Raw genomic sequence first — 11,198 nt, 5'->3', positions numbered from 1 at the left:
CCCAATTGCACCACAATCCCCACCCCCGAACTACTCCCAATCCTCTCCGCCCCGGCCGCAACCATGCGCCTCCAGTCCTCCGCCCCCCTCACCCCCCCACTAGCCTTCACCCGCGTGCCCCGTCCCATCCGCGCCGCAACCCACCGCATGACCCGCACCTCCTCCACGCGGGCCCCGGGCCCGTCAAACCCCGTACTCGTCTTGAGATAATCCGCCCCGGCCAAACAAGCCACCACACTCCCCGCCACCACCTCCTCCATCCCCGCCAGCCGCCCCGTCTCCAGGATCACCTTCAGCACCACCCCGGCCGGGACGGCCTCGCGCACCGCCCGGATGTCCGCGTACACCGCGGTGTACCTCCCCTCCTGCAGCAGGGGCCGGTGGAGCACCATGTCCAGCTCCGTCGCGCCGGCGGACACGGCGGACGCCGCTTCGGCGGTCTTCGAGGCCGTGGGGTCTAGGCCCGACGGGAAGGCGATTACGCATGCGACCCCTACTCCTACTCCTGGTCCTGAGTTTGTTGCTCCAGGGAGCGACGGGGTGTCGGGCTGGGTGGTGCTGCTGCTGCTGCTGCTGCTGGAGAGGTTCTGCACGGCGCGGGCGACGTAGGGGAGGCGGACGCAGACGGTGGCGAAGTGGTGGGCCTGGGCTTCGGTGCAGAGGGTGTCGATCTGGGATGGGCTGGCGGTCGGCGAGAGTTGGGTGTGGTCGATTGTGTGGGAGGGGTGCGCGGGGAGGGGGTAGGTTGGGAATGTGGTGGGGGATGGGAGCTGTTGGATGGTTTGGGTGATGAGGGTTTTCCAGGCGGAGTCGGTTTGGGGGGGTTGCAGGGGTTGGGGGGCCATGGTGGTGGTGGTGGTTTGGTTGTGGTTGTGGTTGGTAGTTTAAGAGATGATGTGGAGGGATGTAGGTGGGTCGTTTTGTGGTGAGGGGTTGGTTGACGGTAGGTCTGTTGACTGTGGCTTGTTAGTTTGATGCTAAGTGAGGAACCAGGGGAGTACTATACTGATGGGTTTGACTGAGGCCGATGGGACGGTGTAAACAGTGGAATGGAACATACACATACATATCGAATAGTGGAATTGCGGGGGCGGGGAGGGGGGTTGCGGAGAAATCTCCACGTGATGCGGTATTGATACAATATCGACATCAATATCAATCCCACTATCAAACCGCCATCCCATCTGTCTTCGGTCCAAATCCACCATCCTACTCAAAATTAGGGGGGGGGGGGATATCATCCAACCCCAAACCAAGCACCAGTGTAAAAGAAGTTGAATTTGTAGACTCAATGCTAATATCAAACTCCCCAACCAGCCACAACACCCCTCCCCCCCAATAACCTTATCCCCTCCTGTATAAGACACCCTATCCACAGCTCTTACACTCCGGCCCACGAACATCATCCACTCGACCAATCTTCCGCGGCCCAAAGCCCCTCGGACCGCCTCCGGGACCACCGCCACCACCTCCTCCCCCAGGACCACCGCTCCCACCGCCGCCAAAAAGTCCCCATCGCGACGTTGGCCCCGAGGGATTACCCTTGCGATGGATGTTGAACTGCGAGTTCTGCGCCGCGGCGTAGGGATCGAGCTGTCGCAGGAGAATTGTTAGACACCGTTGGCCATAAATAATACAGCAAAGGACACAGAGATATCAAAATTAGCGGAAGGGAGGCAGCAACGCGCAACCCTCACAACCACTACCACAAACCACACCAGACGCAATCAGGAGGGAAAGACTCACCGAGAAAAAGCTCACAAGATACAGTCCCAGAAACACATACACACTCTCGAAAAAGCGACTGACGCGGACGGTGAGTGGGGGGCTGGACGAGACGGAGGAGACGGACGGAGATTAGCACGGTGCTTCGGGCCGACGGGCATGGAGAAAGGAGATATCGTGGTGATTACCTTCCGAGGACGCGGCCGCCGGACACGTAGGTTCGGGGTTCGGGCGCCATGCTTTTTGATGTGGTCGTAGGCAAAGTGGGGATGTGAGGTGGAGGTTGATGAGGTGGAAAGAGAAGTGGTAGTATGGCGTCAGATGAAGTTGCCATCGGCATCATCGTAGGGGAGGGAGAGGGAGGGACCTCGATTGGGCTTAGTGGGGAGGGATTATGCGAGAGTGATGATCCTGCTGAGTCATCCCTATCCACTATCTATGCATTCTGCAGGGTGACTGGAAGTATAGCGCAGCCCAACTGGGAAATTGGTATCATCCTCAGCTCAGCTCAGCTCAGCTCAGCTCAGCTCAGCTCAGTTCATTAGTTCAGGAATTTGAGTCTTACTATACTTGCGTTAGCCTGGGGATTCTATGCTTGCCATGTCTTAGCACTCACCTCATCCCCTACGTGGAAACGCAGTTCCTCAGCATAAAAGCCCCCGATCCAAACCACCCATACCTATACTTATACCTATATAGACTCATACCCATACCCATATTCAACTCACACAACCACCACAACAACCGCCACCACCAAACAGGACAAAAACCTCACCTCCAACAATGCAAGCCAGAACCCTGACCCAACTACACCTCTCCACCCCCCTCCCTCCACCCTCAAGCTCAAGCTCAACCGCAACCGCAACCGCAACCGCACTCCCCACATCCCACCCCCTCCACAACCACCTCACAAACCTCCCCAAAACAACAATCTACACCCAACTCGAAGACCCAAAAACCATCTACCTCCTCCACGAGGACCCCACCGCTAGCCCCAACATCCTCGGTATCAACACCGCAACCCAAGATAAAATCACAATCACCCACAAATCCACCCAAAGAATCGACCTCCCAGCGCCGACCCTTCCGCTGGCCGCCCCCGTCCTCGCCATCGGCCGGTACTTCGTTCGTCCCGGCCAACGCGCCGAGTTCCAGCGGGCGTTTGAGGCGGGCAAGGGGTATCTTGAGGCGTTCACGGCCCCGTATCCGCTGGTGGGCGGGTGGGCTGAGACTCCACGGGTTGCGGGGGGTGCCGATGCAGATACAGATGACGGGGCAGCAGCGGAGTATGTTCTGTTTAGTGGGTGGGAGGCCGTCGAGAGGCATTTTGAATTTGCGGAGACGGAGGGGTTTAAGGAGTTTGCAAGGATCAAGGAGTTTATGGAGGGGGCGGAGGTTAAGCATGCTGTGAGGTGGGAGGGGAGGGTGTGAGGGTTGTTGTTGTTGTTGTGGAATTAGGGCGTTGTGTGTATATTACGCTGGAAATGTTGGTTAAGAATCTCTACTCTTTTAGTCATACTGTAAAGTGATATACTCTCTCCGTGATGGCTGGTATTCTGCTGCTAGTTTTTTGAAGAATATGTATAGTACAGTACATCTTGTATAAGGAGGATAGTATCGAGGGCTCACAACAGAACTTAATCCACAGTATAAATCCTCACAAGGACATGCTGAGTCCGGACTCACCTGATTCCCAATCAACCAGACTCGTCTCTTGCTCCGTCTGCGACTCCAAAACAGCCTCATCGCCCTTATTCAAGTAAACCTCCTCGCCCTTGAAGACATTATCTTCAGCAAGTCGTACCGCAGCAACACCAGCCAGCTCTCCAATAGATGACCCGCCTAGAAATCGCAGCATCGGAATTTCAACCCCGACCTCCTTCACAAACCACTGCCGCAACCCAATGGCCATCAACGAGTCCACCCCCATCTCGCTCAGCACACTGCCAGGAGTCACGCAATCCTCATCGGGAAGACGCAGCCTCATACGAATCTCTTCGATGAAACCCGCAGTAATAATATCTATTGCGTCTTCGATGCCATTGGCTGCCTTCAACTGTACTTTCATCTCCACGTTGTCGTTACGGACACATGTTCCAGAGGGGCGTCCACTCTGATCAATGAAGCCCCATGCCCTTGGGTTCCGGAACCATAGTGTGTCAGGACTTTTGGCGGCATTCACAAACTCGTATCCGGCGATAATATCTGCATTTCTGCCCTCTTTAATCCGTCCAGCAAGTATCGCCTCCGCCAGGAGTTCATGCAGATCATTTTCAGACAGTTGTGAGCTGCTACTTCCCATTGTTTTCTCAAGGATGTCATGCAGAGCAAGACCCGCTCGGGCAAGATAGCCGACTCCCTCGATCGATGCCGGGTGGATGATGCTTCCCACTTGATTCTGCTCGCGTCGCCGCTGGATAAGCGCAGACATGAAGTGAGTGGCTGCTGAGTAGGCTGCCTGGCCGATGTTGCCCATCGGTCCGGCGGCTGACCCAAAAAGGATGAAAAAGTCCAGGTCGAGGTGGCCAAATACCTCATCAAGAAGAAGACTTCCTTGCACCTTGGGACTGAGTACTGATTGAAAATCTGAAAGGTTGGTATTGGCGAATATCTGGTCCTTGAGTATCATCGCGCCATTAATGACCCCCCCTACCGGTGGTAACTGGGCAGAAAGAGTGTCGTATGCAGAAGTCACTGATGCGCGACTTGTGACGTCCCTAAATTATCTGGTCAGTCGCTATTAGCGAGAATGATTACGACAACTGACATTGTGAGTGGAACTACGCGAGCCCCCAAGCTCGCCATTTCCCCAACCCAAAGAGGGTCAACCTTGGGGAATCTGCTGCTCATGACCACACACCGCGCACCTCGATGAATCATCCATCGACAGACCGATTGACCCAGACTCCCAGTCATCCCAACAAGGAGATATGTTTTGTCTGGTGATAGTCTTACCGCCGAACTTGCCGTCTGAATTTCGACTGGGATTTGATCATGCATAGTCCAATCCACGATTGCTTGACGAGAAAGATCTGTATGCATGCCGTGTATGTCACGAATAGAAACCAGATCAATCGCTTCGTTTGCCTCAAATGCCTGCAAAGCAAACCCATATGCGCTCAGGAACGTCTTGCTCGTAGCAACTGGATTGCTGTGCCTCGTGATGCTCGAAGATGTTCGACATACGTTTGTCAGCTTAACTTCAGCAACATCCTCCGAGACAACGGCTGCGATTCGAGAGAACAAGTCAGGCTTGCTTTCTTCAAGTTGAGCAATGATAGACAGATCAGAAGGCAAAATGCGTGCAAGAGAGCGCACTGATTCATTATTATGAATGTACAACGAGTGCTTTTCCGATGATGCAGCCAAATCGTTGGTGGTGAAATAGACTTGCATTTCTCGCGCAGCACCCAGAGCCGTGAACGCTTCTTGTTTCAATCTGCCCCTCGACTCAAGCCCATGAATCAGTACCGACGTGTCAGGTATTCCGGAGCTCAGTACAGCAATGGCCATGATTGCTGCAGCCATCCTGTCCAGAAATGGGGGCCCCACAGCTTCTGGGAGATGCTCCGGCATCCGGAAGCAACAACTCAGAGGCACGGAGATCAACGAAGCTTGCTGCGATGATAGGGCAAACCAACGTGTCTGGTCACTCGTATCGCGGCCTATCATTAAATAGAGGTATCCAGCACCTTCCACATGATAAGCGTTCAATGTGGAATAGCTCACATCAAGCCAGCGCCGATGAGAGGTATCTCGACAGCCGTCACCCTTGCTGCCTACTCTCTCCCACAAAACGAATTCTCGACGCCGATTTGAAGGCGGAATGATTTGGACCACTGATTGATGCAAATTGGCATACCCGTTCACTCTGCGCTGACCAGCTATGTACCGAGTATTCATTGCGTCGCTAAGATGAAATCGCGGAATTTGCAGTCTGCCATTGACGAGCCTTAGCTCCGGCTCAATGCTATGCACGCGATCTGACAGCGTGAAGTCATTGTCTTTAGTGGCATGAGACAGTCGCAGGAAGATCGTAGCTAATCCCGGTGCAGTAATCTCAGCTCGGTCAGGAACATTCAGGTATTGGCAGAGGAGCTGCGGGTTCTCGTATGCAACGCAGTTTATGATGCCTTTGGCCATCGCCCAGTATGGATCCTGGCTCTCGTGTCCGGCAGTCACCCAGAGGAGCCTGTTGGCATGATTCATTAGCGCCTTAAGTCCACCCAGACGCTCTTCTGTAAAGTCTTTGCAACAAGAAAAATCGAGATCCGTCAAGACTAGGACATGTGATCTGGATAGGTCTTGCTGATCCAGCACCTCCAGTGTCGATGCAACGGCCACACGATAGAAAAAGCGAGCCAAAAGCGTCTCGAGCCCATATACAAGACTCGCAGTTGCGTTTGTTGCACCACCAACAATCCAAACATCGTTGTTAAGGCGGCCTGAGAACGTCCATGGGTTACGCTGAAGCATGATTGCCTCATCGGTAGCTTGCGAGACAAATGTCGAATAAAACTCAAGTTCATTGGCTGGTGAGATTGCCTCGAAACCACCGAAACCAGTCTGCTGAAGCAGCTTCTCCCAATCCTGGATACTCAAAATTGGACACCACTGGCGAATGGCGCCGTCATCATGCCACCACTTTTCAGTGCCACAATGTGCCAGCATAACACGACTGATATCGAGGTTAGTTCCTTCCCGCACAACTAGATAACCACCAGGTTTGAGCAAGCGCCGGACATTCACCATAGTCTCACGAAGCCTCTGGGTTTGGGACAGAGCGTTAGCAGCGACGATTATATCATAGCTTTCATTCCCAAAGCCTTGTTCAACCAAGTTCTCTTCAACATCGAGTCGTTGCAAGATCAGTTTGGTGTTATCATCGCCACCGAGCATCTCATATGCCGCTGAGAGCCGAATTGCTGATGTGTCTGTAATGGTGTATGATTGGTAAGAGCTGCCAATCTTATTGAGCACGGATCTTGCTGTTGATCCACTTCCTGCATTAAGCTCTAGGATTTTCGCTTGAGGAAAGCGAAAAACCAGCTGCTCAACAAAGGTTGCAAGCTCCGAGCTGCTCGAGTCGCTCTCAAAAGGATCTAGATACAACCTTCTAGATTCGAAGTCATCATTGCCGTGACGGAGCGATTGAGGGGTAAAGGCTTCCTGCAGCATGCTGGACAAGTTCTCGCCAGCCATCCGCAAGGTGTGCCAACCTGGGCTTGTTACATCTGTAATCTCCAGCACTTCGTCGGTGGTGGCATCCAACCACTCAGGCTGATAGATGGGATGAGTGCCATCACGAGTCATATGTAAGACCCTTTCCATCCACTTTATCACACCTCCACAATCAGGATCCATCCGCGCATAGTCCCGGGCTGTCAGCTTCTCCCAGGCATCCTTTATGTAAAGCAGAGCACACTGCTCCGCACAATACAAGTTCGATTCGGTCTCTGAGTCTGCGCCAGTCTTGCTTGGCACCGCATGAGGCACAAGCGGTCCCCAGATGATCTCAGAGAAGATGTTGCGATCATCAGGGACGGCGAGCGGAGCGACCTGAAACCCTTCGATGAGAAAGACACCTTGACCCTCGCAATTGTAGGTGTGGATATCCGCCTTCGCTCCGTCGACCGTATCCTCAAGAAGAACAGTATCGACAATCAGATCTCTGCTTTCGTTCAACGAGTTTGCTCGGCAGAGTAATGGGTTCATGATAACGCGCTCTAAATGTACAGGCACACTTGGTGTCTGTAGCTTTACAGCAGCCAGCAGTACATGAAGACTAGAGTCCATGACCGCTGGATGCAGAGTTGATGATGATGTGTCATTGCAGGAGACGACACCTGTCGACCCATTCGATTGGCGGGCAACAGCTTTGAGGCCACGAAACGCACCACGGTATTCCAAACCAAAATTCTCCAAGCCGGCATAGAGATTGTCGATGTCCAACGGTCTTGTGAATGGCGTTGGCATTCGTCGTGGAGGCAGCGCCATTGCGTCTGTTTCGCCCAGAGAGAGCGTGGTTCTCCCCGAAGCGCAGACCTTCAAACTTCCTCCGATACTAGCATAACAGGTAAAGGTGCCCAGAATCTTATGATCCTTCATGGACTCCTGTTCGACCTTGAAGATGACTTCAATACCTTGGGGGTTATCTGGAATGTTAATGGCGCGCTTGATGTGCATTTCATTGATCTCCAACAAGCGCAAACACTGTCCTTGAGTCATTACTAGGGACGCCTCGAGCATCATCACAATGTAGCCTGTGGCAGGAAAGATAGTCTGAGATTGCACTTTATGATCATTCAACCATACCAGCTCTGTCCGACTGAGGAAGTTCCTCCATCGCCATTCATTCTCCGCGGTCTCGGGACTAAGTGCCCCCAGCAGATAATGGGGTGGGTCAGCACGGTGCAAACGGGCGTTGATCAAGCGTGACGTAGCCCAGTAAGAACGTGTATGATCGAACGGGTAGGTTGGTAGATCTTTCAAGAATCCGCAGTCATAATTAAGGTCGAACAGTTTGAGAAGTTTTCGAGTGTCGAGGCCTGGTAACTGATGATCCCAGAAGAGCGCGATGGCGTTGGCGATAGAGTCGAAACTACCGCTATCCCGATGAGCGAGACTGACATAAGACGGCAGCTTGGTGTCAGTTTGCTGAAGGTCAGACAGGGTCTGCAAAACCGGACCCTGAAGCGTTGGATGCGGGCCCACCTCCACCAACATAGTCGAACTCGCAAGGCTAGAAAACACAGTTTGAACAGCCTCGCAAAACAGAACAGGACGAAGCATATTTTCTGCCCAGTATTCATGACACACATCATGCCCCTCGAGGCGCCTTGCACTGTATACACTGGAGTACCACGGCACATTGGGCGGTCGATACCTGATATCGCAGGCTCTGACAGCACAGAGATAAGACTCAGCACAAGGCACCATATGGGGGGAATGGTAAGCCGCATCGACTTTCAAAGAACGTGCTTTAATGCTCAAGCTCTGCAAGATCCATTCCAGGTCTTGCAATGCATCCGCATTACCTGAAAAAGTCACACTCGTGGGAGAGTTGCTGGCCGCCACCACAATTCGACCGCTGAATCCACCATCTTCACAGAGGGCAACTGCATCCTTCCGGGACATCGCAACCGCTAGCATTGCCCCCGGCTGTCCACCCCGACCCATGCTTTGATAAGTCACCCAGCCTCGCAAATATGCTAACCTAATTGCATCCGATGCTGAGACTACGCCAGCTGCGTAGGCTGCGGCGATTTCGCCGGAGGAATGTCCAACAACAGCAGAAAAACCTACTCCCAACACGCGGAGCAGATTGACCTGAATGATTTGAATGGCAGCTCGTAGGGTTTGTGATACTAGGGCCTCATGAATCCGAGAGGTATCTATAGGGGCCGAAAGTTCTTGTGCTAGCGAGAAGTCAGGGCGATATTGCGGCGGAAGGGAGGCCAGTGATTCTTGCAGCTCTTCTAACCATTGTAGGGCTTGGGAGCTTCGAGATATGAGGTCCCAGAACATCTGCGGGTACTGTGCACCCTGGCCAGTGAATATTCCAAAAACTCCCTGGGAAATCGCTCGGTGCTTGGCGGTGGTCTCAACTGAGCTACGATGTTCGAGCTCTGCCTGGAGCTTGGTCTCAAGATCGCCGAGTGAGGATGCTGTCAGGGTGAGACGATGGCTCATAAGAGACCGGTGATGCATCAAAGACTCTGCTAAGGTAATGAGGTCGGTCTCACGGTGTTCTCGTATGTATTCAATGTGTCGGTGAAGTAGGTGTGTCAAAGACTTCTCTGTGGCTGCGGAGAAGACGAGTGGCAATGACGGGGGTAAGAGTGTATTTGGCAGATATGGCATCGGAGCGGCATAGCTCTCGAGAATGACATGTGCATTTGTGCCGCCGAACCCAAAGGAGTTGACCGAGACTCGCCGCGGAACGCCGGGAGCGAGAGTAGGCCATGGTACCGCTTCAGTAGGCACTCGCAGATGAGTAGTGTAGGGTGCGATGCTGGAGTTGATGCGGTTGAAGTGCATGTTCGGGGAAATGACACCATGCTGGACGCAGAGGGATGCCTTAATAACGCCAGCCAGACCCGCCACGCTCTCCGTATGACCGATGACCGTCTTGATAGAGCCCACATACAGAGGGTTCTTAGGTCGGGATCTACCCTCGAACAGGGCATCGTATATTGCCGTTGCCTCCTGAGGATCGCCAGCCTGGGTCCCAGTTCCATGGGCTTCGAAGTACTGACACCGATCCTCCGGACGACTCTTAGGGTCCAGGCCAGCGCTGGCATAGGTGGACTGAATCAACCTCGACTGGGCCGTCCACGAGGGCATGGTCAGACTCATACTGCGGCCATCCGCGTTGACCCCCGTCGCACGCACGATGCTCTCTACGGGATCACCATCCCGTATTGCATCGCTCAGCCGCTTCAAGACCACCGCAGCAATGCCCTCTCCCCGGGCATACCCATCGGCATCCCGATCCCACATTCGACACCGACCCGTCGGTGACAGCAGCCGCAATTTGGAGGCGGCGATATACTCCCGCGGGCTGAGGATCAGGTTACTCGCAGCCACGACGGCGACAGGACAATCGCCCTTTCTCAACGCATCCACCGCCTGATGCATGGCAACCAGACTCGACGAACAGGCGGTATCAATGGTGATGGAGGGGCCATGCCAGTCAAAGAAGAAGGAGATGCGGTTAGATAGCATAGAAGCAGCCCCTCCAGAGGAAGTGTAGGTCGGGATATTGTCCCAGTCATTCGTGATAATATTGCAGTAATCTGTGTTCATCAGGCCGCAGAAGACGCCCGTGTCTGAGTCCTGCAGAGTCTCTATGCGTAGTCCTGCTCGCTCCAGGGACTCGTGGACTACCTCCAGCAGTAGCCGTTGCTGAGGATCCATGGCCTCGGCTTCGGTGGGGGAGATATTGAAGAAGGAAGCGTCGAATTGCTGGATATTCTCGGACAGGAAGTAGGATTCGGGGGCGTTCCCCGTACCGTGATGGATCTCTGGGTGATAGAAAGCATCGTGGTTGAAGCGATCGCTGGGGGTCTTGGTGGAGAGGTTGCGAGGAGAGTGAAGAAGGTCCCAGAGCTTGGAAGGGGAAGAAGTTGAGCCTGGGAAGCGGCAGCCCGTGCCAATAATGGCAATCGGTTCGGGAACGGAAGGCATGCCTCGCAGCCTCTAGAGGTGGGAAGTACAGTACTGGCACAAACCAGGTGTATGGAAAGAAGACACGAACAGATTCTGAGAATCAAGGAGTCGATCCAGCGTGGATTTAAGGGCATTTTCTCAACCTTCATTCTGTCTGTCCTGCCTTCTACCAACCAATCGATATAAGTTGCCCTCCTGGTCTGCACATTGCATACAGCAAGCAGCAGGCTGTCGCGGGAAGTATACCCATCTCGCTTAGACACGACCTCAAGGCATTCTGGCTACCAAAGGAGTCATCATTC

General features: G+C 53.7%; 4 protein-coding genes across 4 annotated transcripts; 1 reads left to right on the top strand and 3 right to left on the bottom strand.

The window, feature by feature from the left end:
* Nucleotides 1-11: 11 nt before the first annotated feature.
* On the bottom strand, nt 12-1,031 carry BO86DRAFT_336563 (2-deoxyribose-5-phosphate aldolase; the record flags this gene model as incomplete). Its single annotated transcript, XM_025668917.1, has 2 exons — nt 1,007-1,031; nt 12-956 (listed from the first exon to the last, which is right to left on the bottom strand). A coding segment is annotated over exon 2 (834 nt), but the record flags the coding sequence as incomplete, so codon positions are not given.
* A 316-nt stretch (nt 1,032-1,347) lies between these two features.
* Nucleotides 1,348-2,057, bottom strand: BO86DRAFT_388343 (uncharacterized protein). Its single transcript, XM_025671829.1, has 3 exons — nt 1,914-2,057; nt 1,747-1,828; nt 1,348-1,593 (listed from the first exon to the last, which is right to left on the bottom strand). Exons 1-3 carry the CDS (start codon nt 1,961-1,963, stop codon nt 1,369-1,371), a joined length of 357 nt encoding a protein of 118 aa, XP_025529030.1. The 5' UTR covers nt 1,964-2,057; the 3' UTR covers nt 1,348-1,368.
* Nucleotides 2,058-2,508: 451 nt separating this feature from the next.
* Nucleotides 2,509-3,156, top strand: BO86DRAFT_455466 (uncharacterized protein; the record flags this gene model as incomplete). Its single annotated transcript, XM_025677110.1, has 1 exon — nt 2,509-3,156. One exon carries the CDS (start codon nt 2,509-2,511, stop codon nt 3,154-3,156), a length of 648 nt encoding a protein of 215 aa, XP_025529029.1.
* A 226-nt stretch (nt 3,157-3,382) lies between these two features.
* On the bottom strand, nt 3,383-11,122 carry pyr2 (non-reducing polyketide synthase pyr2; the record flags this gene model as incomplete). The annotated part of the gene is made up of 2 exons (XM_025675554.1): nt 4,493-11,122; nt 3,383-4,442 (listed from the first exon to the last, which is right to left on the bottom strand). The coding sequence occupies exons 1-2, from the start codon at nt 10,912-10,914 to the stop codon at nt 3,383-3,385; spliced, it is 7,482 nt and encodes a 2,493-aa protein (XP_025529028.1). The 5' UTR covers nt 10,915-11,122.
* Nucleotides 11,123-11,198: the final 76 nt, after the last annotated feature.

Source organism: Aspergillus japonicus (assembly GCF_003184785.1).
Source record: "Aspergillus japonicus CBS 114.51 unplaced genomic scaffold BO86scaffold_16, whole genome shotgun sequence".
NCBI classification, from domain to species: Eukaryota; Fungi; Ascomycota; class Eurotiomycetes; order Eurotiales; family Aspergillaceae; genus Aspergillus; species Aspergillus japonicus.
Note: the sequence above shows the minus strand (reverse complement) of the source record. Positions and strands in the feature narration are given on the sequence as shown.

Excerpts from the sequence above, each read along its gene's own strand:
- BO86DRAFT_388343 (XM_025671829.1), bottom strand. The coding sequence starts at position 1,963 with ATGGCGCCCGAACCCCGAACCTACGTGTCCGGCGGCCGCGTCCTCGGA. Across the intron at positions 1,829-1,913 it reads GGCGGCCGCGTCCTCGGAAG|CCCCCCACTCACCGTCCGCG; the intron begins GTAATCACCACG and ends CGTCTCGTCCAG. Across the intron at positions 1,594-1,746 it reads ATCTTGTGAGCTTTTTCTCG|CTCGATCCCTACGCCGCGGC; the intron begins GTGAGTCTTTCC and ends CTCCTGCGACAG.